The sequence below is a fragment of the Salvia hispanica genome, chromosome 6, assembly GCF_029641045.1.
Source record: "Salvia hispanica isolate PSC_SH4W2 chromosome 6, Shi_PSC_v1, whole genome shotgun sequence".
NCBI lineage: Eukaryota > Viridiplantae > Streptophyta > Magnoliopsida > Lamiales > Lamiaceae > Salvia > Salvia hispanica.
In genome coordinates, this window is record NC_142697.1 from 29627939 (window position 1) to 29655380 (window position 27442).

Sequence of the window (27442 nt, forward strand, 5' to 3'; positions counted from 1 at the left end):
CGCCCTAAGTCGAAATGAACATCAAACTTCAGCATGTGCAACAAAGACATGGACAAATAAATCCATACTACGTCAAGTTATCAAGAGTTACAATTGATCTTGTTTAATATTCAGAACATGTTTGCATTATACGTACATGACAAAGTCAGCGGCTTAGGTACATTAATATAATATGAACTAACGTGAATATATTAATCATTTTGCAATTATAGATTCTGCAACTTGTGAATCCAGAAATGGTCTTTTGTTCTGTTTATGTCAAAATTTAACAACCATGATTAGTTTTATGCATTTCTTATTATACAACACTCTTTCATTTTTTATCCGTCCCACAAGAATATGCACATTTTAATTTTGAAAACTATTATATCTAATAAAGTGAATTTCATTCTCCACTATAACAATTAATATTTTAATTACTTTTTCTCTCTATCTCTTTCTTACTTTACTTATTTTATTTCAAAATTTGTATCGAAACCAAAATGCATATTCTTATGGAACGATGGAAGTATACGGTAAATGGCTGGGATCTAGTGGGTCGTTTTCTGTTCACATCAATCGTGACAAAAAAAACTATTTTAAAATTTTCTGTAAACTATAATTTGCACAATTTGGATTTAGCGGTGATTAATGTCAATGAGTTAGCTGTCATGTTTAGAGTCGGTTGTTTTCTATTTACATCGATAATAACAAAAAACAATTTAAAATTTTCTGTAAATTAAACTATACTTTGCTAAATTTGGATTTATCGATGATTAATATCAATGAATTAGCTGTTGTCATGTTGATGATAGAGAGCGTTTAGATTGGATGAGAATATAATATTCGTATGCGGTGACAGACAAATAAAAGGAGTTAATTTATATACTTGGTTAAATTTTACTGAATCTTGTTACAATTACGAGGCAAATTATGTATAATCAATTGAAATTTTATCTGAAAATAGTTAAGGCACACAACAATTCCATTTTTTCAATTTTCCATCCAAGCTCCATTTCTTGTTAGTAACATGGGCCTATATTTTCAATATATCTTTTGGGCCCTTATTGGGCCAAAAGATTAAAAAACAATAGGCTAGTAACATTCAATAAAATTACAAATACATTGCTGATTTCATGAAAATTTTGACTATATTAATTTAATTAGTTTAGTTAAGCAGTTGTTATCACTAGTGATTTATTTAAGTATTTTAAATTGTATAGTGTTTGAGGCCTGCTTAACCGGTTCTCTGGTTCTCGGGTACCCGGTACCGGAATCGGAACCGGCCGGGTAATTGAGGAACCGGGAACCGGAAAAACCGGTTCCGGTTCCGGTTCCGGTTCTTATGCTTTCGAAAATTCCGATTCCGGTTCTACCCGGAACCGACCGGTTCTTACCCGGAACCGAATAAATATATATCAATTTTAGAGATTATAAAATTTAAATATAAATTAAAATATTAAACTAAGGATATTTCATTTGTTTTATTATTCTTAAAATATTTTTGATTATCCTATTAGCAAAAGTGATTACTGCCTTTGCAAAACGAAAGTACTATTACTTTTTGTGATCAATCTTCAATCTTTCGCACCATTTGTTGATTCGCTCCTATTATGATAACTCAAAAATAATTGATTTTTTTAAAAAATAACTCATAATTAATTAAGATTTTTTTTATTAAAATAATCAAGTTTAAAGTGAATGATTAAATGTATTAATATATCGATTTTTTTCTAAAATCAAAATAGAGTAATTAAGATTTTGGTCTTTTGAATATTATTGCCTTATTAGAATATTGGTTGTATACTCGTATTTTGTTGTGCATAGATTTTAATTTTTAGTGTTAGATTTTTTAGTAATTTATGATTAAATTATTGTTTTAGGTATTTAAATATTGGTTGATGCATATTGTTATCTTGTTGATTTGCAATTTTTTATGTTTATTTGAACTTTTAGGTATTAACTATTTTAGGTATTTATTGAATTATAGTTTTTAGGTATTGGAATATTGGATGATGAATATTGTTATTTTATTGATTTGTATTTATTTGAATTTTTCGGTATTAATTGTTATATTTCTATATGTTGAATTATTTTAAAAAAATTAAAATTGAAACTACAAATCGGTTTCGGTTCGGAACCGGAACCGACCGGTTCTTACCCGACCGGTTCGGAACCGGAACCGGCCGGATTCGATTCCGATTCCGGTTCCCAAATTTATGAAAATTTGTAACCGGGTACCCGGTCAACCGGACCGGGTAGAACCGGAACCGGCCGAATAAGCAGGCCTAGTTGCAAATATGCCAAAGATTGCGACAAATTAATCTTTTCCTATCAAAGTTGAACACTAGTAAGACAATAGGCTAGTAACTTTCAATAATATTACAAATACCATACTGATTTCATGAAAATTTTAACTATATTAATATAATTAGTTTAGTTAAGCAGTGGTTATCACTAGTGATTTATTTTTAAGTATTTCAAATTGTATAGTAGTAGTTGCAAATATGTCAGAGATTGCGACAAATTAATCTTTTCCTATCAAAGTAGAACACTAGTAAGACGTTTTATATATAATCGCGGTATGTTGAGAATATATATGTATATAAATTCAAATTAAATAACTGATACATCAAACTTCAATTATCCTACAAGGTAACATTATCACTAAAATTTGGATACCAACAGTTCTCAACTTGATGAAATAGTTTGACTCGAGAAAACGATATTAGAAACCTAAGGTTATTATGCATGTTGTAAGTGGGTATATTTTATTTCTTTTAATTTATAGTATCAATTTGGTCAGTATCTATTTCATTTCGTGGATTTTATGTTACACTCTCTTGTCCCATTGACTTACATGTCTTTTGGGCCCTTATTGGGCCGTGTTTCTTTTAGAGTTCACTCTTTAGCCCATTAGCATGTGTTTCGTAACATATATATTGGGCCCTTAATTACTAAATAAATGACGATGTTTAGTTAAATTTTGGTTTATGTGAGATTTTTAAAAAATAAAACTACAACTTATCAAGTTTGAAAACTATAATTGTTCCATCTTTCATTATTAATTAGTAATTTTCACGTCCCATTGTTGTTGAGTTAATTTATTAGTACAACATAATTTAATTAATTGAATATAAAACTATAAATGCATCTAAGTTAGATAATTTGTTACAATGTACTTTAGTATAAAACTATAAATGACTGTTGAATGAGAACAAAATTTATTGCCAAATGAAAAATATCTTAAAAGTACAGCAAGAATTTAATTTGACCAAAAATTGAACTTGAGTTCTTGGAAATATATGTTCATTGCCCAATCTATGATTATAATACAATTAAATCTTCTAACCAGGCGAGAACAACATATATAAACTTGATAGATAACATATTTTGTAACTTCACAATTGAAAATCAAATATACATTCAATAAATAAATGTAGATAAAATTAATGGATTTGAACTTGATAGTTCATTATTGGTTTAATCTATTGTTCTGTCACAATTAATAGGACATGAATGTTGAGTGTCTATGATTTGAACGTTGCTTTTATCGAAATACCAGTCACCTATGGCTTGTTGAATTGTCTGTAAATCCAAAACAAAAACAAAAATATCATAAAAAAATGAATAATCTAATTCAAGATCTAAATCAAAAAGCAAGTTCGCAAACAAAAATGCAAATATGATTATTAAACAAACTTGCCTTATTTTGTAAAATGGGTATTCCTTGCCAATTGTGTAGATTAGTACTAATATCGTGGATATAACATGAAATGATAAATAATCCTCTTGATGGATTATCAACTAATCCCTCCAATGTCTTCAGTAATAATCTATGAATATCTGAAATTTAATTCAGATAATTATGCAGGATAATATTAATCAAAAAAATTATATTTTAGAAACTATAGTTATAATAGAAAATCGAAACACTATGAAGAATTTAAATTACCCATTATGACATGTAGTTGGTTGGATGTGCAACTCTGAAGGCTGCTAAAATTTTTCGTGCAATTTTCCCAGCCTTCGTTATTTGGATGATTTGGTATTGCAAGTTTAGATATCTGGAAAATTACACAAACAAATCATAATTCTTAGCTGCTGATAATAAATAACTTGTTACTTATGCTATATTGTTCGTTAAGTTTGAAAAAGACTGAACACACATTTATCTTTAATCTTTATTAAATATCTACCTACTCGATCGAAAACAATTACTCCAATTTTTTGTATTGAAAACGGAGTATTACATAATTAAGATTAAAATTTTAAAATAAACATAATCAAACTAATTAAATTTTATAAACATTGATATAATTTATGTACATTTATCTTATTTTTTTTCTTTATATTTTCTTTTTGTATCTTTGCAAATGAAATAACTTACTTGGTATAAGTCGAAATTCGAATGTAACAAAAACAACGGTGTCTGGATATCTTCGACGACATTTCCCGGGATAAAGCACTGAGAATTTTTATGAAAGCCTATTTAGTTAGCGATGTTTCAAATATAATAATGAGAGAGAGAAAAAAAAACTTAATATGGAGTATATATAAATAACCAATTCTGGATCCAATCTCCGTGTGCATGACTGGGGCAAATATTTGTCTAATTCCTGAAAAAAACAAAGATGGTGATTTTATCATGTATTAAATGAGATAAAACTCTATAATGAAGAATGTTCCATGTATAATATATATACATAATATAAATAGCTATTATTTGTACTATTGTCGCATAAACAAAAATCCTTACATGAAATTTAACTACACTGGCAAAATACTTTTTGGCAATGTCTTGGGCACCATGGAGATCATTCCTATACGTTCCAACACAACAAATTAAAGAGATAGTAACACTTAAAAGTGTTCATCACCAAAATTTAATTCAAGTTTATATAAATTCTTCGTTCGAATCTTACCCTTGTATGAAAACGCCAGAATCTGAAATGCATTTTACTCGACACGCACCAGGGAGAAAAGAATGGAAACGGTCACAGTTTAAGATCGCGGCCAACCCACCGGCAGAGTTTCCTACAAGTAAAGCCTGTCTCCAACACGCTTCGTTAGGGGCGGACGTTGAAATTTATTTAGGTAGGGGATGTATATCAAAAGTTTGAGTTTGCAAAATAATTCACACAATAGAACGAAATTTAATAATGTTATATAAATAAAATTACAATAATATTAGAAATGGGTCACTCACCCCTTAAAATGCCTCATAAGGGGGAGGGTTATCCACACTATATAGATTAGATTGGATCATCACCAAGTCGATGTGGGACAGAATTTAGAGAGTTTTAACACGCCCCCTCACGTGTGGGCCGGAAAGGACATCGGTCTTCCACTCGTGAGGTAGATAAGAGATAAAGAGAAAACCATCATCAACTTGGGCCCTCTCTGATACCATATTAGAAATGGGTCACTCACCCCTTAAAAGGCCTCATAAGGGAGGGGGTTATCCACACTTATATAGATTAGATTGGATCATCACCAAGTCGATGTGGGACAGAATTTAGAGAATTTAACAAATAACACGTACATTTTCCGCATTACTCATCCCTTTAGTAGTAATGAGCTCTTCCAATACAGAGGCGAAGATTCTCCTTCCTCTCAGATGTAGTTTTGTTTCCTTGACATAAATAAGATGTAATTATAGCTAATTTATCTAATCAAGTTTTTAACTATTTTATATAATGCAAAAAAAAATTTAAAATAAATTGCCATAGACATACCGGATTGACGGTTTCGACATCTGCCATGAATGATGCACCGTCACAGTACCGGATATACACCTTGTTCCAATTATAAAAATCTGAATAAAAAATTAACCAATTATTTATGCATATATCTTTTCATATTAATTTGTTTAGTTTGTATAATGATTCTTTTAATGTAATTCTTGATTGAGGCAAATATTGAACATATACTAGTAGTATAATTTTTTAAGTAATGATTATTGAACCTCCTAAATGCATAGCATTAAGAGATATAAACTCAATTACTTATATAATTTTTATGAGTGTAAATAATTAATACCTGGATTTAAACTTTTGTTTTGACTCTGGATAGTACCCAAAGCCATAGGTGCAACATTTTTGTTGGATCCTACGTAATCGTTCTTGCTTCTGCGGAGGCACTCATCCGTTGAATTACACCATGCTCCACCCTAATATGAAAATCACAAACTCTAACTATTTAAATTAATCAAACAACACTACTAAAATATCACAAAGAATTAAGGCATAAACATATACATAGGAAACATTCTATGATTTTCTTCTTGTGACTAAATAAACATAACAAAAAAAAAGGACTAAGTTGAATTATCTAGGCAATATATATACAGTGGCGGAACCAGAATTTTAACGTTTTCAATGTTAACAGTTAGTTTTCATTGTCGGCATCAAAGAAAGCAGCTACAACATGAGAGGTTTGGGTAGCAAGAGAGAAATAATTAGAAGATGAATTATGAAAACTTTGAAGATACATGTGTTAGTTGTCGTTAATATATAATGAATATGAATATATAATAATAGTAGTACATATTTGAATGTGAGTACTTACTGGTAGATAAATCATCCAATTGTGAACTCCATCTCCGAATCCCTTAGCAAAATAGTAGGCCCCAGGGCTTCCATCCAAGCAAACTATGTACATCAATTGTTTATCAGACAATATAAGTATAAAACATTGGTAATAAAATTGTTGGAAATCACAAATATTACCTGCGCCTTTTTTTACCGCATTTGTGATGAATGTAACATTGAGTTCTTGGTCAATGTTTTGACTATTGACTTGAGGTTCGATGAAGACGAGCAAATAAATGATTATTTTTAACCATATGGCATTTGTGCCCTGAATGTGGCTTCCCATCCTTCATGACCAAAAAACCAAAAACAAAAGTACAAATCCATCCTCAATAATTTTAATGCAGAGGGTTCAATTGTCCATTAAAAATTAAAAAAATTTAATCTAAGAGAATTATGTGATATTCAAAGTGATTACCTAACTACAACCTATATTTTCAATCATACCCTCAAACTGAAATACTTGTAACTAAGACTGACATGACGGAATTGATCTAGATCATCTGAGATTTCTAATCCAATGATCTAAATTGGTTATACGATCTTACTTTAAGAAGAATTCTTAAGGGATCATGACCATATATGTATAAAAGGAGTAAAAAGTTTTATGGAGACTACACATGCAAATACTAGTTATCAATAACTCATACAATTGAAACTTCACGAGACCACAAGCAATAATCCACTTACAAATTACTACAACGTAATTAATTGACAAGTTTCAACATTTTTGTAATAACAATATAACTTCAATACTTTCTTCTATGCTCATAAACAAAACATCCACATTTTGCATAAACATAAACATTACCTACCTGTGATGACTCTTTTGTGCAGAAAAAAGCGAGTAAACAAAGCACAATGCAGAGATGAGAGAGAGGTTTGAAATATTTTGAGATTGAGATTTTGTTTTGGTGGTGTTTTGAAGCATATAGGTTAATTATATATATATTGAATAATTTAGATTATAAAAAACCGTGCTAAAATTATGGTGCTTAACTAAATCATTTTAATATAATACAAATAGAAAATTCAAGATGGGCCATTATAATGTTATTAATTAGATCAGCCCGAGTACTCTTTGTTTTGTCTGGAAAGAGTTTGCAGATTCAAAAGTGGAAGGTTTGAAATATTAAATTTGTGTTATACATACTAATAAGTTTTATAATATTAACTAATCTCCATCTATTAGCTAATTTTATTAATTAGATCAGCCCGAGTACTCTTTGTTTTGTCTGGAAAGAGTTTGCAGATTCAAAAGTGGAAGGTTTAAAATATTAAATTTGTGTTATACTATCTTATACTAATAAGTTTTATAATATTAACTAATCTCCATCTATTAGCTAATTTTAAGCAAGGCAATGATATATTTTGACAATGAACATGCCTCGAGGAAAATCCCATAAGCACATTCTTGAGTCCATACACCTTTTTCTTCTTACCAAGTATAATTAATTAATTTCCATGCATATTGTGTGTAGCATTTTAATCTCATCATCTTTATAAAGTGTATCCTTACTACTGTATAAAATGCTCAATTAAATAAAATTATTATCGAAAAACAGACGACAGACAATAGGACATTATCCGATTATCATTACCGACACTATAACATGACATTATCCATGAATCACCATCATCAATGAGCATTGATTTTATTACAGCTTAACATAAAAATAAATGTATTTGATTCTTTTGTCTTAAGTTGGTTTAATGTCGCGTCAATATATAAATATATTTTCTTTTTAACTCATTCTCCACACGCTAGTGTGTATAACATCTTTCAACACATGCCTTGTTCATATTAATGATAGACATAACAATTAAGTCACGGGCTCATGGCAATTAACACATAAATAAACCTTAAATTGTTGTCTTTTTAGAATTATCAACTACCTAAGAGTTGATAAAAAAAATGAAATATATGGCATTCCAATTATGCAGATTCCTTTTGTGGATTTATTAGCAATGCCATGAACTAATAGCATGGTAAGACATCTATTTTTGTAGATTTCACAGTATTAATTTCATAAAAAACAAATCTAGTAGTATTAAAAAATTCAAGCTTTTTTATCGTATTATATAGGACTAACTAATTTTTATTTCATTTTTTAATTAATTTGTAGTGAGCCCATCACTAGCCCACCATAGAAGAATAAGTTCGTCGATTTTGACCTTTACCAAAATAGACTATAACACATGTTTGCTATGAAATGGCATACTAACATCATATAAATAATTTCAATATAAAATAGTAAAGAGAAATGACATATTTGAAAATTTAGAATGAATTAGGAAAAATGGATCTATATTGTTGGAGAAATAAATGACTATTTTTGGGCTAGTTAGCCCATATATAAACAATGGGGCTTTCATGGTTCAATTTTAATCCACAGGCCCAATTTCATGATACCAGACACAATATTTTGTTACAATGAAGTTTGCTATTTGCATTTTGTTCAATGGTTTTGTTGAGACATGTAATCCCAATTTTTGCATTTGCATTATCATCTTTCATACAAGAAAGGTCATTATAGTCTGATAGCTAATAAACTCTAATTGATTAAAAAAAAAAATTGTGGTTTCAAAATTTCCAAATTTCACTGGCCAAAATAAAAAGGGCGAATTTATTATTTATTTTATATCATGTCATTTCATACATTTATTTATCCCACTTTATAAATTACTCCATATTTATATTAACTAGTATTTCATAAAAATTGTAATGATATTACTTATTATATGTTATAAGTATAATTTAATAAATATTATTATTGCTAGATTTGAGAATCTTGATCACCTTTGCTATAATATTAATAATAATAAATTGTAATAAAAATAACTTTTTGAGGCATGTATTGATTTGATTTTGAGGAAAACCTTATGAAGGGAATTGTGAAATGTCTTTTTAGTTCTATGAAATAAAATTTCTACCTCCTCCATTGTCCTAAACGACTAAATCAACTTATAATTAATACTACTAGAGTTCTATATGATTTTGAGTGTGGGTTTTAGACTGGTCGTGTAATAAAAATCAAAGTCGAGTCTTATGTTAATTTAATACTCCAATTTAAGTCTTCATTTCATTTATTTATGGTTCTTAATAATAAATGACACTTAAGAGTCAGCACCAAACTAACATCAACCAACTCACTCAACCACTACTTAGCCAAACACTAATTACTTGGTGAGTCACATCTCCCTCTCTCATCAATTATTATTATGTGTTGGCATAGATCTTATATAATCACTGTTGAAGGCTCTAATTAGACATAATTAGTGATTAGCCCTCTAAGAAGCCAAAGGCTAAGAAATGTTTTTAATATGTTTTGGTTGACTACTTAGTGTCCAAAATACATTGTATGAAAATTATGGGATGATGTTTGAACATGGCAACTACTTGTAAGTTAGTAACTTCTAACCGATTTATGAAAATTATAATAATTTTTCAAGTGAAAATAACCGCTAAAACCACCAACTTAGTTATACCTCTCTTCAATTTTTCTAGTATGCTTAAAACATAATTGTTATAACTTATAATCATAAATGATTATAAATTCTGTCAATATACCATGCACACCCGTTGATTCAGAGCGACGATGTATGTACTTAAATGTATGTTAGTGATATTTGCGAACACTGACACGCATAACCATGATGAGAGGCTTAAATCTCAACCAAGTTAAGAGTCCTTTTTTTATATATATATTTGGATAACGTTGTCGAATTTTCAATAGTTATATATATTATCATACAAAAATCTCTTTCATTACAATAGAAAATAGAAAATATATTTTGTCAAAATTCTATACTCAAAATTTCAAATATATAGCTCCGGCAACCAAAAGAGTAACCAAAAGATTTGACTTTAATCTATTAGTAATATTTTTATGTTTTACTTAGTACTTTTAATAAAATACATTATTCTGCAACCACGTTATTTTATCCAATCACAATATTAGTGATGAGGTTCAAAGTTATAAGGAGGCGCCACGTGGGAGACGTCAAATCCTTTTATAATACATCTAATAATTAATATCATGATTAAGCATACAAAGATCTTCAAATCTTATTTAGATATTAAAAATGTCAAAATCATTTTTTTTCAGTCTCAACTCTTTGACATTCACAAAGGATCCATTCATCTGTTCCGGAAAATAGAAAAAAAATCTAAATTAAGTCAAAACCATAAATTAAAAATGTTAGACATAATGATGCAATTTTCAAACTTGTAAATAATCTAAAGTCTTGTCCAATGTCAACGCATGGACCAATAATTAAACATTTGATAGGTAGTGTATTTTCTAAAAATAAATCAATTATTTTATATATTTATCCGCCACGTACATTGTGTGTTGTGCCCTTAACCAATTTAAATAAGAATTTTAAGTCACTCCGACTCTCCAATGTTTTTTAGCAACAACTTTCAACAAATTTACAAATATTTTAAATAAACATTTGATATATTATCATAAAGAAGAGCTGAAATCATAAATTTTTATTAACTTTTATATACTTATAACTTTCAAACTTTGTCTTTTAAATCATAATTTTTCTACAACTTGTAATTGCCTCACAAACTAAATATTTGGTAAAATTGGTAATAACGTGGAAGCCAAATTTTATGACGTACACAAGACATCGGTTCTTCAAAACTTTGTCATCTAAATAGACTTGAAACACCACCGTTTCCAACATTTCAATTGATTTTAGGTCCTTTTTAATTAATATGTATCATTGACTTGACTTTGCAGCTTTCTATTTGCAATTCCTTGCAACGTAGGTACCAGATTGAAGTTCGCAACTCTCAAATCACGATCCAGACATTCACAATTTGAAATCTTATTGAAATAATTGTGAACTTTATTAAATCATGATTTAATTTAACAAAAAAGTCAATCATAAATTGAGATTAGAAAAGATAAATAATCCTTTTATATAAACTCATGGTGGAACTCATTTGTGTCATCAATTCTCATTTCCAATTAAACCAATTCATTTTTTTCTCAATTAATTAACAATCGAGACAACAATATCTTGGGACGAATTAAGACACGCATGCACGATATTCCCAAACTCCAATATTAATCTTCACATCTCAGCTCTGACTTTTGCAAAGATCACAATCATATGGGCCGGTGTTCGTTGCTTCGATTAGTACTAATGTCGCAAATTACAGTTGTTTTTTAAGGTTGACTTTCCCAAATTTCTCCCCTTCCATTTTCTATAAATTGACAACTCCTCAAACATCAACCTCACCATTCATTACACTACAATTGCACACAAATTTTGAATTTTAGAGAGAGAATCATGAGAAACAATCAAGTAAGATTGAACAATGGCACCACCATACCATTACTTGGTATGGGAACCTACTCTTTTGAAAATGATAGGAAAATCACTGAGCATGCTATCCAAGCTGCCCTAAAGGTACTCTTCTATTTTATTCTATAATTTTAATTTACCAAAAAACCGAAATTTCGCTTTACCTAAACTATTTTTCTGCACCCGCCCTTGCAGATGGGATATAGGCACTTTGACACAGCGCAAATTTATGGCTCGGAGGCTGCGTTAGGGAATGCACTGAATGACGCGATATCAAATGGAGTCGTTCGGAGGGAGGAACTTTTCGTTACGTCTAAACTGTGGGGAAGCCATCACCACGATCCTGTTTCAGCACTACAAAAAACTCTCAAGTATGTATGGATATATAAATTCATGTGGTTTCGAAATTATCGTTGTTGCTTATTTTTTGTGATAATCGGAATGTGTGTTACTTATTTGCTTCTATTTCCTTATGTTCATATTATATAGTGAATTTTGATAAGGAGTTAGTTTTTTCTCTATTCGTTTTTCTGTTGTTGTTTTTTTCCCCGATGGTTATTGCATAATTTTTTTCTCTATTGTTAGTTAGTTTTTTACTATAAGCATTTTTGTAACAACACAAAATTAATATTCTAAACTTTTCGAGTCAATTCAGGTGCATGGGGATGGAATACATCGACATGTATCTCGTGCACTGGCCTGTACGATTGAAGCCTTGGGTTTGCGATCCGATACCTGAAGAGGACGAATTCGAACCATTATGTCTCGATGTGACATGGTCCGGCATGGAGAAATGCTTGGAGATGGGCTTATGTAAGGGTATTGGCGTTAGCAATTTCTCTTGCAAAAAACTCCAAAATTTGTTGGATTTGGCATCCGTACCTCCAGCTATCAATCAGGTAATAAATTCAAATCATGTGGTACAAATAGTAAATAAACTATTTTTTTGGGAAGAGCGGCAGTATTATAAGTACCATTATTTTTCATGAAACACAAAATCAAATTTTATAAATAGTCAGAGCTACTTAAGATTTTGAACAATATGATCTCAAATCATAGAATCAAATCGTTAGATAATTTAAAAGCTACACTGAAAATCTCAAACAAAATATAAGCACAGCTAGTTGGTGTACGAAACAGTACAGACAATCAAACAATTTTACTATTTATCATATACTATAAAAATTATGTCAAACACTAGAATAATAATAGTAATAATTAGTATATAAATTGTGAGGACCACTTAGTTAGTAATCAAATTAATTAATACTGATTAAATTTTTTCCAGCTCGAAGTCGTTGACATCAATCAGTAATTAATTTAATCAATGTTGTACCATGGTACATAAATAGGTGGAAATGCATCCTATGTGGAGGCAAAGAAAGCTAAGAGATCTCTGCAGGGACCACAACATCCACGTCAGCGCATATTCTCCAATAGGAGCCCCGGGAAATTTTTGGGGATCAACGGCCGTGATTGAGAATCCGTTGATCAAATCAATGGCTCTCAAGCACGGGGCAACTCCGGCTCAGGTCGCACTGAGCTGGGGTTTGTCGAAGGGCGCGAGCATAATCGCGAAGAGTTTCAATCAGGAGAGGTTGAAGGAGAACAAGGGGGCTCTTGAACTCAAGTTGGAAGACGATGAAATACTCGAAATTGACTCGAAATTGAAGGAGGTGAAGATCATGAGAGGGGATGTTTATGTTAATGATGCAACAAGCCCCTACAAAACAATTCAAGAATTGTGGGATGGTGAGATTTGAATATTGGTATGCATTTGCAAAAATTGAATTTTCTCTTGTGATGGATTGGTGCTATGAGCACAGGAATTTATTGTAAATGTATAGATTTGAAGTGTAGTTATACTACACAGTAGTGATGTTCGGTTTGATGGATTAGATAAAATTTAGTGTATGATATTGTTCAGTTGCATAAGCAAGGCATAATACTTAGTCTTGTCACATCGGATTAGCCTCGATTTGTAAGTCTTGCTCTTCCCTTCCGACAAAATTAATCTCGGTCCAATTTGGACAATCTCGAGACAAGTTAAACTTAAGCGAAATAGAATTATACTATATGTTGTGGTTGAGCGAACATGATGTGATCTTTCAGGTCACGTACTGACTGGATTTTGCCACACTTCTTTAATTTTTCATCATAAACTACTCCAACAAACAAGGTTTCAGGGTATCAAAGTTTATTTATAAGAATTTTAAAATTAGCAAGTTGTGCCTATGGTTTATAAGATATTAGATTATAATTGTAAAATAAATTGCTGAGATGTTACCTCAAGCAAACAACTATATATAGACAAAGGGAAAAATTGTGTTGGTTTAGTTCGGTATAATATTCGTACCACTCTTGGTGTACTAATTCACTTATTTAACTCTACCCTATGCATTTGAAAAGCATACTTCATAATTAATGTCATGAGTTAATAATTTTTTAACCTTGAAATTTTTTCAAATTTTTTGTCTGGCAATTATATTATTAATTCTATTAAACTTATTGATTTATCACCTTTTAATTTATTGAGTATTAATTTTATCAGTCTTTTTGAGATAGTTATTCCAACATGAGTTCAAAATTATACATCCAAGTTAATGATCAATAATATACCTTTAAATTTCAAAGGTAATTTTTTGTAGTATTACCTCTGCACGTGTTTCACGCCAGGCTTTTAGTTTAACGTTAATTAATCTCCGATGATTACTGAAAAGGCAGTTATGTCCGAAAGAAATAGTATTGCAACAAAGGAATCACCTTTTGGTTTGATGTTTCACGAGTTTGATGTATTCTTTTCTTCCATGTATGGTACTCCATCTTTATACATTATTTTATTGCAATGTCATGTCGTTATTATATAGAGGAACCTTTTATGAGTTTACTTTGCTGCGATCCGACGAAATGCATCCTAAATTTCGGCCAAACTTTTCTTGTAATGGTGCATATACATATTGCGTTGTGTAAAGCAAAAAAATAGAGTTTGTAGGACAAAAAAAATCCTCTATTCTAATAAATTATAGTAGTACTCCACCTACTAGTTTTTAGGGATAATTTTTCCTCTTTATCCGTCATCCCAAAAGATTCACCTACGGGAATTAAGAATTTATTTGATCAGTAAACTTCACATCAGTTGGCTTTCACAATTAATGTGGATTATTAGAATCCACACATGCAAGGTCCTCGTTGGTCACAATTGATATTTTTACTAGGCCACCACTTCAAGTTCTCGTTGGTCATAGCTAGGGTTGTCAATTCAATCCAAAAATTCACAAATTAGCTCGATTAGAGATGAAAATTTATAACCTGATTGTAGTACCCCGAAATCGAATAGCCCGCAACCTCGAAATTAATTCAAGTCCCGTAGAGTTTGTCCCCATATAAACTAATTCTCATCCTTTAATTTTTCAACTTTCACTTACTTTTTTAAACTTTTAAAGCTAGTAAAGTATTTTTCTAAATGTATTTAAAATACTATAAAATTTATACTCATTGTTTTATTTTATTATTTTTTATAGAAAAGGTCTCTCCACAATATAGTTTGCGTGTTTGGTATCATCAAAAAAAAGGTCTCTGGACAAAGACTTATTTTCATTTGAGGTAGTTTTGAAACTCCAAGTCATCAAAAAAGATACTTGGTCTCCACAAATGACATACTCCTCTTTGGGTATATTTTAAGATTTTTAACACATAGTAGTACGATAACATCACATATGCATTGGTGAGTGTAGTGATAATTTTGTGGAGAGTAGAAAACAATGAGGAAAGCGAGTCTATTTAGCTATATGCTCGATGTGTTCAAGGGCATTTGGGAGAGATGGGATTTGAGAGGCCTGATGCTCCTCTCTCTCTTGCTTCAAATCCTCCTCCTTGTCCTCTCCCCTCTCCGGAAATGGCACTCCAAAAACTGGGTCCTCGGCTCCATCCTCTGCCTATACCTGGTCGCGGACTGGGCCGCCAACTATGCCGCGAGCGTGATCATCAGCAGCAGCAGCGTCACCACCAAGCACAAACTCCCCCTCGCCCTGTGGTCCGCCTTTCTCCTGGTCCACCTCGGCGGCCCCGACTCCATCACCGCTTTTGCTTTGCAGGACAACGACTTCTGGCACCGCCACGCGCTCGCCCTCGGCGTCCAGTGCTTCTCCGCCACGTATGTCTTCTTCCGCACGCTCGCGGAGAACCACCTCTGGCTCCCCACGCTGCTCGTGTTCGCGTGCGGATTCATCAAGTACTTGGAGCGGACCCGGTGTTTGTACCTGGCCTGCTTCAACAACCTCCGTGACTCGATCCGGAGAAGGCCCGACGCCGGGCCCAACTACGCGAAGCTTATGGGCCTCCACGATTCGATGGAGAAGGCCCGCCTCCCCACGAGCTTCCAGAGGATTGAAGTGCCGCCCAGAGTGCCCTTCCGCGTGGAGCACGACCTTTCCGAAAGGGAGACGTTGCTCTACGCCCACCGCTTCTTCTCCGTCTTCAAGCGCCTCGTGGTCGACCTCAAGTGCAGCCACGTGGAGCGACGCCTAAGCCGCAACTTCTTCCGCAGGAGGACCGCGGAGGAGGCGTTCCGGATCATAGCGCTGGAGCTGAACTTCATGTACGAGATGCTCTTCACCAAGGCCAACCTGGTGAACAAGCGCCTCCTGCGCCTCCTCACCACTTCTCTGGTTGCAGCGGCGCTGGGGCTCTTCTACTTGGAGGAGAAGAGGTTCGGGGGATCGGATGTCGCCATCACGTACGCATTGCTTGCAGGGGCGATTGCGATGGATGCCACCTACTGGTACTCTGCTTTCAGTTTCGGGGCGCCCGGGCCCCTTTTACTCCCACGTGACTCCAAGCCACATGGGAGGCTGAAGATGTTCTACGAGGGGTGGTCGGAGACAGTGTCGACTCACAACTTGATCGACTACTGCCTCGACCTCCCCAAAGCGGAGACGCAGAGAATCATGGAGTGGTTCGGGGTAAGTAGCTATTTTGAAGGGCTGTGGTATGTGAAGCCTCATAAATTCACCCCCATGCTCAAGGACCACATCTTCACCGAGGTGAAGAAGAGGTCTGAGTTAGCAGGAGGTCATGGAATTCTCCATGACACGGTGATCACAGCGAGGGGCAGCTTCGCCCTCCGCTCCTCGTCTATGGATGATTCTAGCAACCCTCTACTTCGATACGTTGACGAGATGGACTACGATCAGAGCCTCCTCTCGTGGCATATCGCCACCGATATTTTGTTCTCCAGGGATGAGAAAATGAAGGGATGCAAAACCGGAAGTTTGTCGTCCAAGGATGACCAAAAGGAGGAATATCACGGTGGCGATCATGACTTGAGCTTAAATCAACAAAGACTTGTCTCCAAACTTCTCTCCGAATACATGATGTATCTAGTCGCGATGCAGCCTGCGATCATGTACGGCTTCACGGATATGGGCCAGACTCGACTCCTTGATACTCGTGCTGAGGTCATGGTCGCCGCAGGTCTCATCTTATTTATTTTTCTTTGAATATTTTATAAGAATGTTAGGAATTCTTGGTCCGTGTGCAGCAAGGTGATTGATTGATTGGTCACCCCTGTTCCCCAAACCCCCCTCCAAAAAAAAAAATTCATTAAAGAAACATAAAAGAAGTCAGTTGAAAAAGTTAATGATGATTCAATGTCGCAGGTACGGTGAGGGAGAATCTCAACACAATCACAGTCATCAGATACGCTCTTGTAAATTGCTGTGAATATCTACTAACTCCCATCATACTTGCTGCACTAAACCTACGAGTACTAATCTTTCGTGCTGGTCGCTACAGAACCGTCCAGTCCGCTTTTGTAGTTTGCTGCATATTTCTCTTGTTACTTATAATCGGACTACTTTCCCCCATCACATATTTCGTCCTCTCCCTATTTGTGGTCGTGCTTCTACCTCTGCTCCCGCGTGATCGACTAGGGGAGATTGAGACACGCTTATGCTCGAGTGACCGACAAAGGGCTGACGAACGATCCCGTGTTATAGATTCCATCTATCACATTAACACATCTATACCGCCATTCAGCATAAAGGGAGATCAGAGCCAATCAGTACTATTCGACGGCTGCCAGCTAGCCAAAGAGCTCGATCGCCTTAAGGGCCAGAAATGGGAAATAATGAGCAGAGTTTGGGTCGAGATGCTGACGTACGCGGCTGTCCGTTGCCGGCCTCAGCCTCTTGCGGAGCGGCTCAGCAAAGGAGGGGAGCTTATAAGCTTTGTTTGGTTGCTCATGGCTCATTTTGGCTTGATGGATCAGTTTGAAGGTAAAGAGAGGGAATTTATTACCAAAATCATTGTGGAGAAGTAGCAACTTACCTAGCCTCATCAATAAAAATTAAAAGGTTTGTGTCACATAATTTTACATTTGATATTTTTTCATCACAAAAATAACGTTCCTTTTGTAGTCACATGAATTTGTAGTACATGTACAGATTTGAAGTTCCAGTCACACTATAAATTGTTCCGTTTGATAGATAATATAAGATTGCATAAGAGCATCTCCAATGCAAATAGGCCAGCCACTCTCTCTCCCTTCCACGTCAGCAGCACTAAAAATTCACCGGCTAGCGACGCGAATCGGCTAGCCAACCGGCTAGCCGACATTGGAGATGCTCTAAAGTTTGATAAGTATTCTCAAACTATGTCATATGGGATCAGTCTAGTAAATGATTGATCTTCCCTTATAACAAAATTAATCTCGGTCCAATTTGGATAATCTCGAGGCTAGAAATTTGAGCGACGAACACCTGTACGGTATGATTAATTGAAAATGGTGAATTTGAAAATCTAAGACCATGAATTTATTCAGCAAGTGATGAACTGTGATATGTTGTGGTTGAGCGGACATAGTGTGATCTTGAGGTCACGTGACTAGATTTTGCCACTCTTTAAAATATTGCATGTTGTATATGATATAATTATAAGATATTAGATTCTGATTGTAAAATAAATTGTTGAGATTTTACCTCAACTAAACGACTACATATGGACAAATTAAAAACTGTGCAATATTGGTCCAATTTGGTATGCTAGTACTATATACTACTATTTAAAAACACATTTCTTAATTAATGCCCCGACTTAATAATAAAATCTATCCCAATTTTTAGTAATTATTTACTTCTATTCCAACCTTTTTAACTTTATAATACTCCATTACCTCTTCTTTTCAATTTGTGTTAATTTTACCAATCATTCCTCATGATATAATTATTTCAAACAAATGAAATATTTAATATTGTAGTACGTATATACAACATATTTTTTTTATCGAAATAATATATTATCTTCGTCATCTCAGGTCACGACCAACCATTAGAGTCAAATTTCAATGATAAAATTGATAGTACAATTTCTAAGGTTTAGATAAATTAAAATTGATAAAGAGTATAAAATTGAGATAGATTCAAACAACTTAATATCCATATTTAAATGATGCGGATTTTCGTTTGTAAGCAGTAATTTAAGGTCTAGGCGACTTGTTATTACAAAAAACTCTTAATTATTTGATTAAGCTACTAGTAGTATTTGATTAAGCATAATTCTCTCTCTCATGAATTATGAACCGGCGGCTTAAGCATAATACTTATAAGTATAATCACATATATTAAGAGCTAATTGAGTTTAATTAACTCTCTAAGAAGCCAAAGGTTAAGTGATGCGCTGTTATTTATACGAAGATTATCTGATGTTGATTAGTTGTTAACCAAAACGTGGACAAATAAAATCACTATTAATAATTTATGCTTCCAACTCTGATTTTTGGGGACATCACAATCTGGCTAATCATAGTCATATGGGCCGGTGCTAATCATATCGATTGCTTCAATTTTTTCACTAATTTAATCATGTTTCTTCAAGGTTGACTTTTGGTCTATATATACACGCCTCCCTTCCAATCTCTATATATACACATACACAACTTTCAACATATAGTTAGAAAACATAAATTGAGAAAAATAATGAGAGGTGATCAAGTTAGATTGAACAATGGCATGATAATGCCTGTGATTGGAATGGGAACATACTCTTTTGAAAATGATAGGAAATCCACTGAGCAAGCTGTTCAACTTGCTCTTAAGGTCTATTTCTCTCTCTCTCTAACACACACAGATGAACAATTTTGTTGAATGCTAGTTATTGATGTGATGTGATGTGTTGTGTTGATTTGATTTCTATGTATGTGTGATGATGCAGATGGGATATAGGCACTTCGACACGGCGCGCATATACGGCTCGGAGGCGGCCTTAGGGGGCGCATTGAACGAAGCGATAGCGAACGGCGTTATTGAGAGGGAAGAAGTTTTCGTTACTTCGAAGTTGTGGGGAAGCCATCACCACGATCCCGTTTCGGCACTCCAAAAAACTCTAATGTAAGTGCATATCATCTATTTACGGATAGATAGAGTTGGACGTAGAAATTTGAAGTTAAAATTTCCTAGAATTTTTAAATCAAAATAGTAAAATATCAATGAAAAATTAGGTTGGGTGATAAAACCACCATTGTATTTCTTTTTCTTTTTATTTGTATATAACTATTTATTGTTAGTTGAGAAAATGATGAGTCATGTAGTATTTTTTCTTTCTTTTTTGAGATGAAAAGAGTTTTATATTATAAGGAAATACTAAATATCTTGATTTATGGTTTCAGGATCATGGGAATGGAATATATTGACATGTACCTAGTGCACTGGCCCGTGAGATTGAAGTCATGGGTTTGCGACCCAATACCTAAAGAAGACGAATTCGAACCATTATGTCTCGATGTCACATGGTCCGGCATGGAGAAATGCTTGGAGATGGGCTTGTGTAGGGGCATTGGTGTGAGCAATTTCTCTTGCAAAAAGCTCCAAAATCTCTTGGATTTCGCATTTGTACCTCCTGCTATCAATCAGGTAGTCCAAAAATGCAACTTTTAATTTGGTTATGTAATAATAATAATAATAATAATAATAATAATAATAATAATAATAATAATAATAATAATAATAATAAATTTTGATGTGTATACATAGGTGGAAATGCACCCTATGTGGAGACAAAAGAAGCTAAGAGATTTTTGTCGAGATCAAAATATCCATGTTAGTGCATATTCTCCTCTTGGGGGGCCAGGGAATCTATGGGGATCAACGGTTGTGATTGAAGATCCATTAATTAAGTCACTGGCTCTCAAACATAGAGCAACTCCGGCCCAGATTGCTCTGAGCTGGGGTTTGTCGAAGGAGGTAAGCGTGATCGTGAAGAGTTTTAATCACGAGAGGATGAAGGAGAATAAGGGAGCACTAGATCTCAAGCTGGAAGACGAAGAAATACTCGAAATCGACTCTATGTTTAAAGAGATGAAGATCCTGAGAGGGGAAGTATTTGTCAACCAATCAACTAGTCCTTACAAAACCCTTCAAGATTTGTGGGATGATGAGATTTGATGTATTTGTAGTGAGGGGAGCTTTAGCACCTCTAGTCATTTAAACTTTTTATCCTTACATGTAATGTTTTGTTTGGTTTGAATTGATAATATATCAATGATAGTTTGCATGAGTCGGACCGTGATGGGAAACTCGGCTCACATTCTACATGAGTTGCTAAGAAATTCTTGTCATCATCTATTCATGCGCAACAAAAAAATATTAACAAAAATAAGATCATATTTGTAATTAAGATTGTGTATCGAGCATTTAATTACACAACCAAAGAACTTATTGTGTAGTTCGTTTCCTCAATTTGATCGAATCTTGCAAATGAATTCACTATTTTTGATACCCACACAAGTATGTCAATTCGATTCGAACAATTTACAGTACAACCTTTAATAAAGAGAGGTGGGAAATTCATAAAGAAGTGTGATTTTTATGATTTGATAAATCGATATGAAAAGTATGTATACTAAGTTATAATTTTGAAATAAATGTTTGAGATTTTATGATTTAATAAATTTATGTGAAGATATACATTTCCTGCTTTTTTTTAGTAACTTCACATTTCACAATAAATTGTATTGGGCCTTGAGAAAAACCCAATAGTAGGCCCAAATTCTAATATTTTTTGGTCCGGGCCAGATTAAAGTATTATGTTCATGAAATAACTTAAATACTACTAGTACTACTCCCTCTGTCCCAAGATAGGTGACTTGTATTCCTTTTTGGGGTGTCCCACTATAAGTGACCTATTTCCATTTTTAGCAAAAAGTCATCTCTCTTACTTTATTCTCCACCTACTTTATTCTCTCTTCTCTCCTCTACTTTTCCCTCTCTCATACTTTACTCTCTCCACTTCAACTTATTTAAATACCATTCCTTAAATCCCGTACCCAAAAGAAGTAGGTCACTTATCTTGGGACGGAGAGAGTACTATATATGATGCCCAGAAACTAAAATTCAAACAAAGTAGTAGTATATAAATTGAACATATTATCACTCTATTATTATTGCAATGACGTTGAAAAGGGAAATTTCAAATAAATCATCAACTATTTGTAATTTAAAAACCAATTTTAAAAAATAGTTAAGTATAAGAAAGTAAAATATACTCACAACATTTTATAGGTTCCTAATTAATAGGTTAATAGGGCTTTAGCATACATACTAAATTCAATGGACAATATTAATCGAATTCATTAAATTAATTAATATAGCTTCAGCCGGCGTAAACAAAAACAGGTGTCTCGAGCAATTAATTAAAAATCTTATCCAAAATATGAGAAAACACTATTATAATAAAAAAAATTATTAGTTATAAATCATATTAGAGTTGGAGAACTAATTATTATAACTACCATTACTTATAATTCCAAACAAATTTTGATAGCGTTACACGTTGGAAAGTCTTGCCCCACCAATCATGATTCACATAAACTAAAAAGCTTGGTAATAGTAATATTATACTCCCTCCGTCCCGCTTTAGCAGTCCCATTGACTTTTCTGCACTCGTTTTGTAAAAATGATAATAAATAGTTAAAGTGGAGAAATAATAAAGTAAAAAAGAAAATAATGTAGATAAGACTCTTCTCTATATTATTCTCTTTTTTACTTTATTATTTCTCCACTTTAACTATTTATTATCATTTTTACAAAACGAGTGCAGAAAAGTCAATGGGACTGCTAAAGCGGGACGGAGGGAGTATGTAGTAATGATTAATTATGTTCATGCAAGCACGTATTCATATAACTAGATCAATATATTATGTATGTAATTATACCAACTTTTTAACTAATAAGCTAGTATAAGAATAAAACAATATTCATTTGTGACTGCAATTATTTTTTGGGCATTTGTATGAATAGATTAGTGACATTGGATTTTGTTTTGATGAGAAAGTGGATCTTTAAATTAGTTTGGTGTATGCGAGTACTATTCTCGAGAGCAATCACTTTTATTTTTAACGCAGCCACATTTTATTAAGAAAAATTATCAACTCTATCACTTTTATTTTATTTTTGTCATTTTTGTTCATAAAGCTATTAATTTTTATTTATATAACAATATTCAATTTTATTCTTTCACTATCGCTCTTAATTTTAATATGTCATTTTCTGGAGTTATAGTGAGATATCGCTCTAATTTACTCTTTTTTTATAGAAATGTTTTGTATAGTTATTAATCATATTGTGAATATCATTTGAGTGATTTGTGTGTTTATATATATTCCTATCTTGCACAACCATAGTATTCATTTGGGTTGACCATTCTTTGCTATTGCTATGAATAACAACTGTCCAAACTCCAAATCGTTTGAAACATTCAATACATAATTAGATTATTAGGTAAGCATTCATTGAATATTTGAAACAAGTGAATCATAGTGGGACCCAAAATATTCTACTTACACTATTATAATATGACTTCCATGGTTTGGTTTTAGATTAATTATGGTTCATCCTATCAAAGAACTATTTATTAGAGACAATAAATTATAATAGTGCTCTAATATTTGGATTAGTTATTATATCTCCTTTAAGGATCCTATCCTATCTCTTTCAATAAAATACTAGTATTATTTTTCAATAACATTTTATAGATTGTCTTTGGTAAGAATTTGTGCCTTTTGTGGTCATGCTTGGCTTGTACAAAAGCAACTACATATATTCTTTAACTAGTTTGGTATTTGTCTAGGAATATACCTATGGACATATTAGTCTTATTTCCAAACTGTTCCGCATTTATAATCTAATGTATATTATTTATAATTTATATTTTAATTATTTAATTGCCGCAGTGTGAGTTGTAGCTCGTTGATGTTCATTAACATACTTTATAAAGTTAATACTAATACTCATGAAAACTTTAAAGATAATAAAATATAATTAAATGTATAAAATAAAATAAATAACATTAAACATTAAATTAATAGTGGTTGAAATGTCACAATTTTCATAAATCACCAAATTAATATACACAAGTTGACCAAATACTGAATTTTATATTTAAACCTCGTGAAATGTACAAAACAAAACAATTCTTTTATATTCGAAACTTCTTTAATTGGTCCAAAAATGAATCCATATTCCTTATGAATGAAATACAGTAATAAAAAATGGAGAACCCAATAAATTTGGTAGGTGGATGAGAATTAAATCAGAAAAATAAAATTCAAAAATAAAATGGCGAGTTGCATTTATGATTTTACAAAAGTCGCAACTTTCACATTATAAATTCCAAACACCATTTTCGTAACGTCATAAAACCATTACTGGTGTGTCCAAAGTCATAACGAATCAGTCAGCTTAGTCTCAGCAATTCAAATGGACAATCTCTTGGGTCTGCTGAGGATCAAAGTGAAGAGAGGCATCAATCTTGCTGTTCGCGATGTCAGCAGCAGCGATCCCTACGTTATCGTCAAGATGGCCAAGCAGGTTTTGATTTTCTTTGTTTTTGTGAAATTGGTTGCGTTTTATGATCATGGCTCGTCGCAAAATTTCATCTTTTTTCATTTTTGTGATGCTCTGCTTTTTGCTAATTGGGAAGGTTTTTGCCATTTTTGGGTGTTTTTTCAAGGGTTTATGGGGGAAAGAAATGAATGTGTTGACTTTTTTTTTTTTTTGTTGGAAATTCCTTTCTGTTTCTGCGATTTTTTTTTTGTTTTGTTTTCAGCATTTCCTTGAATTGATGTTTTGATTGTTGATTCCAACTGGTTGAAAGTGAAGGCTTTGTTTGTTGTTTGGGAAGAACATTTGAAACGCTTGTGTGACATTTGAAACTCTTTGAAGGGAAGGTTTGAAGAGAATTGGCATCTTTTGGAAGATCCTAAGTTAGCTTGTACTGTGATATTCGTGTTTCGCTTCACTAATACTCGTTGTGTTGTGCATACATTATGCATTGGTGATAGTGGAAACACGAGATGTATCACGAAGATTTCATGTGTAGCAATAGAGATATCTACAAATGTTGATCTTTAAATGATGTCCAATGATTGTATTCATGTTTTACTTATATCGATGTTGTTGCTTTCGCCTTTTGCTATGGTGTCGAATCTTATTCTAATGGCTATATAGGTTTGCTGAGAATCGCTGTATATGTCTGCAAAGAATTGCCATCTTTTGGTTTCTGAGCTAGTTTGTGTGTATATCCCGTGTTTCACTTCACTAATACTCGTTGCCTTGTGCATACATTATGCATTGGTGATAGTGGAACAGGAGATGTAGCACGAAGATTTGGTTTGTAGCAATAGGAATATCTACCCAGTGCGGATCTTTAAATAGATACAAAGATGTCTACTGATTATATACATGTTTTACCTATATCAATGTTGTTGCTTTCTCCTATCGCTACAGTGTCAAATCTTGTTTCTATAGATGTTTTGAATGCTATATAGGTTTGCAGAGGATTGATCTTTAGATAGATACAAATAAGTCCAGTGATTATATTCATGTTTTACTTATATCAATGTTGTTGCTTTCACCTTATGCTATGGTGTCGAATCTTGTTTTTGCTGCAGAAGTTGAAGACTCGTGTCGTGAAAAAGGATGTCAACCCCGAATGGAATGAGGATCTGACACTTTCCATCTCTGATCCTAATATTCCAATCCATATGGTGAGTTCACTTTGATTGCCCTTGTTCATTTTCATTTATGTTTCTCAAATTTGATCGCCTTGTTCGTTGGATAGAATGCAAATAGGACTCACTGTCATATTTCTCCCTTGTTCGGAACTTGGTGAAATGGATGTTGAACTACTTTCTGCATATTGTTGGATGCTCAGTTGAAATTGATTGAACTTTTAGTATTCTCTTCTTAGTAGTACTACTGTTTAGGCAGAATACCATCACCTCTTTTTCACTAAGAAACTGAAAGAATCCTAACCACGGAAGAAAGATATGTAGAAATAGAAACAACTTCCGAAATGAAGGGGAACTGTCTAACTAGGCTAGTTATTCGTACTGTCCTTTCCCAAGAAATTGAACTCTGAGACTAGCCAATAAAGCGAGGGTTCGTCCCTCCAAACCTTGGAGTTTCAACCAGGTATAAGCCGGAAGAAAGCAGAAGAAACGAAACGGATTGTTACCTTTCATTTCGTTGATAGCCTTCTTTATTCCTCATATGTTTATATGTATGATATTTTGTGATTCTCCAGACTGTGTACGACTACGACATGTTCAGCCTGGACGACAAAATGGGGGACGCGGACTTTGACATAAAACCGTTCGTGGAGGCCGTGAAGATGAAGCTGGATGGCCTCCCAGACGGCACCATAGTCACGAAGGTGCCTGCCTCGAGGACAAACTGCCTGTCGGAGGAGAGCTGCGTGGTGTGGAAAGACGGGAAGGTGGTGCAGGATATGTGCCTCAGGCTGAGAAACGTCGAGTGCGGTGAAGTCGAGATCCAGCTGCAGTGGATCAATGTCCCTGGCTCCAAAGGCTTGATGGCTCATTAAACATGGCTGGGATTTGAGTTGTTTGTGTGTAAAATGTTGTTAACTTTGGGAGGATTGTAACATTATTGGGGAATTAATAATGACTTTTTTCTCCATAATTAAATTATGAATAATCTAGGGCCTTATGTTATTTCAATTTCCCGTGTTTAAGATTATCAATATATACATCCCTCACGGTATTGTCAGGCCGAGATGCGGAAGGCCCTTAGAGTTGGGGTTTCAACCTTTTTTCAAGAAGATAATCAATATACATTAATTAATTTGAGATTGCTGCCAGCTCATTAATTAATTAATTTCTTTTTCAATTAATGTACATACACACACTCTGCCATAGGTATATGACACTTATAGTAGACATCTACTAAAATTTTGTACACCTGATTTTGGAATTTCCTAACACTAATCCGTAAATTATATAGTAAGGAATAAGTCCACTCTTACCAAATTTTTGAACCTAGAGGCTAAAAAGTGCTCAAGGGCTTAGTAGTGTTGTCGTAAAATAATTGCGAGACGGGAGGGACCAGCGTGACTGCATTGCAGGGGAGAGTCGGGCTAAGATCCGTGTTTGGCATGTTGTTCCGGTTGAATCCGCGGTTTCACTGTAGAAAAATTCGGTTTTTTTTCTCTTATTCTTGATGATTTTTTCAATTTCATTTTGTGTTTTTAGT

The 27442-nt window shown here is 33.4% G+C and overlaps 5 protein-coding genes across 6 annotated transcripts; 4 read left to right on the plus strand and 1 right to left on the minus strand.

Moving 5' to 3' along the window:
* Positions 1-3186: 3186 nt before the first annotated feature.
* On the minus strand, positions 3187-7483 carry LOC125208280 (pectin acetylesterase 8-like). Of its 2 annotated transcripts, none has more exons than XM_048107861.1 (13): positions 7388-7483; positions 6711-6859; positions 6550-6632; positions 6022-6151; positions 5718-5797; positions 5525-5614; positions 4905-5029; positions 4739-4802; positions 4545-4598; positions 4370-4447; positions 3935-4046; positions 3686-3825; positions 3187-3567 (listed from the first exon to the last, which is right to left on the minus strand). In XM_048107861.1, the coding sequence occupies exons 2-13, from the start codon at positions 6856-6858 to the stop codon at positions 3463-3465; spliced, it is 1209 nt and encodes a 402-aa protein (XP_047963818.1). In that variant the 5' UTR covers position 6859; positions 7388-7483; the 3' UTR covers positions 3187-3462. The 2 variants fall into 2 exon arrangements, with proteins under 2 accessions (XP_047963818.1, XP_088918182.1); XM_089062056.1 differs by having other exon boundaries at positions 7384-7469.
* A 4365-nt stretch (positions 7484-11848) lies between these two features.
* On the plus strand, positions 11849-13882 carry LOC125203139 (NADPH-dependent aldo-keto reductase, chloroplastic-like). Its single transcript, XM_048101430.1, has 4 exons — positions 11849-12002; positions 12093-12268; positions 12553-12796; positions 13250-13882. The coding sequence occupies exons 1-4, from the start codon at positions 11883-11885 to the stop codon at positions 13658-13660; spliced, it is 951 nt and encodes a 316-aa protein (XP_047957387.1). The 5' UTR covers positions 11849-11882; the 3' UTR covers positions 13661-13882.
* A 1645-nt stretch (positions 13883-15527) lies between these two features.
* Positions 15528-18272, plus strand: LOC125204986 (uncharacterized). Its single transcript, XM_048103765.2, has 2 exons — positions 15528-17369; positions 17555-18272. The coding sequence occupies exons 1-2, from the start codon at positions 15659-15661 to the stop codon at positions 18214-18216; spliced, it is 2373 nt and encodes a 790-aa protein (XP_047959722.1). The 5' UTR covers positions 15528-15658; the 3' UTR covers positions 18217-18272.
* Positions 18273-19845: 1573 nt separating this feature from the next.
* On the plus strand, positions 19846-21446 carry LOC125208302 (non-functional NADPH-dependent codeinone reductase 2-like). The gene is made up of 4 exons (XM_048107884.2): positions 19846-19990; positions 20106-20281; positions 20560-20803; positions 20924-21446. The coding sequence occupies exons 1-4, from the start codon at positions 19871-19873 to the stop codon at positions 21332-21334; spliced, it is 951 nt and encodes a 316-aa protein (XP_047963841.1). The 5' UTR covers positions 19846-19870; the 3' UTR covers positions 21335-21446.
* Positions 21447-24564: 3118 nt separating this feature from the next.
* LOC125204288 (protein C2-DOMAIN ABA-RELATED 4-like) lies at positions 24565-26910 on the plus strand. Its single transcript, XM_048102892.2, has 3 exons — positions 24565-24757; positions 25840-25935; positions 26475-26910. Exons 1-3 carry the CDS (start codon positions 24647-24649, stop codon positions 26772-26774), a joined length of 507 nt encoding a protein of 168 aa, XP_047958849.1. The 5' UTR covers positions 24565-24646; the 3' UTR covers positions 26775-26910.
* The last annotated feature ends 532 nt before the right edge of the window (positions 26911-27442 follow it).

Excerpts from the sequence above, each read along its gene's own strand:
- LOC125208280 (XM_048107861.1), bottom strand. The coding sequence starts at position 6,858 with ATGGGAAGCCACATTCAGGGCACAAATGCCATATGGTTAAAAATAATC. Across the intron at positions 6,152-6,549 it reads ATTGGATGATTTATCTACCA|GGTGGAGCATGGTGTAATTC; the intron begins GTAAGTACTCAC and ends TTTTCATATTAG. Across the intron at positions 5,030-5,524 it reads GGATGAGTAATGCGGAAAAT|GCTTTACTTGTAGGAAACTC; the intron begins GTACGTGTTATT and ends TGTTGGAGACAG.
- LOC125203139 (XM_048101430.1), top strand. The coding sequence starts at position 11,883 with ATGAGAAACAATCAAGTAAGATTGAACAATGGCACCACCATACCATTA. Across the intron at positions 12,003-12,092 it reads CTATCCAAGCTGCCCTAAAG|ATGGGATATAGGCACTTTGA; the intron begins GTACTCTTCTAT and ends CCGCCCTTGCAG. Across the intron at positions 12,269-12,552 it reads GCACTACAAAAAACTCTCAA|GTGCATGGGGATGGAATACA; the intron begins GTATGTATGGAT and ends GAGTCAATTCAG.
- LOC125204986 (XM_048103765.2), top strand. The coding sequence starts at position 15,659 with ATGAGGAAAGCGAGTCTATTTAGCTATATGCTCGATGTGTTCAAGGGC. Across the intron at positions 17,370-17,554 it reads TGAGGTCATGGTCGCCGCAG|GTACGGTGAGGGAGAATCTC; the intron begins GTCTCATCTTAT and ends TCAATGTCGCAG.
- LOC125208302 (XM_048107884.2), top strand. The coding sequence starts at position 19,871 with ATGAGAGGTGATCAAGTTAGATTGAACAATGGCATGATAATGCCTGTG. Across the intron at positions 19,991-20,105 it reads CTGTTCAACTTGCTCTTAAG|ATGGGATATAGGCACTTCGA; the intron begins GTCTATTTCTCT and ends GTGATGATGCAG. Across the intron at positions 20,282-20,559 it reads GCACTCCAAAAAACTCTAAT|GATCATGGGAATGGAATATA; the intron begins GTAAGTGCATAT and ends TTATGGTTTCAG.
- LOC125204288 (XM_048102892.2), top strand. The coding sequence starts at position 24,647 with ATGGACAATCTCTTGGGTCTGCTGAGGATCAAAGTGAAGAGAGGCATC. Across the intron at positions 24,758-25,839 it reads TCGTCAAGATGGCCAAGCAG|AAGTTGAAGACTCGTGTCGT; the intron begins GTTTTGATTTTC and ends TTTTTGCTGCAG. Across the intron at positions 25,936-26,474 it reads CTAATATTCCAATCCATATG|ACTGTGTACGACTACGACAT; the intron begins GTGAGTTCACTT and ends GTGATTCTCCAG.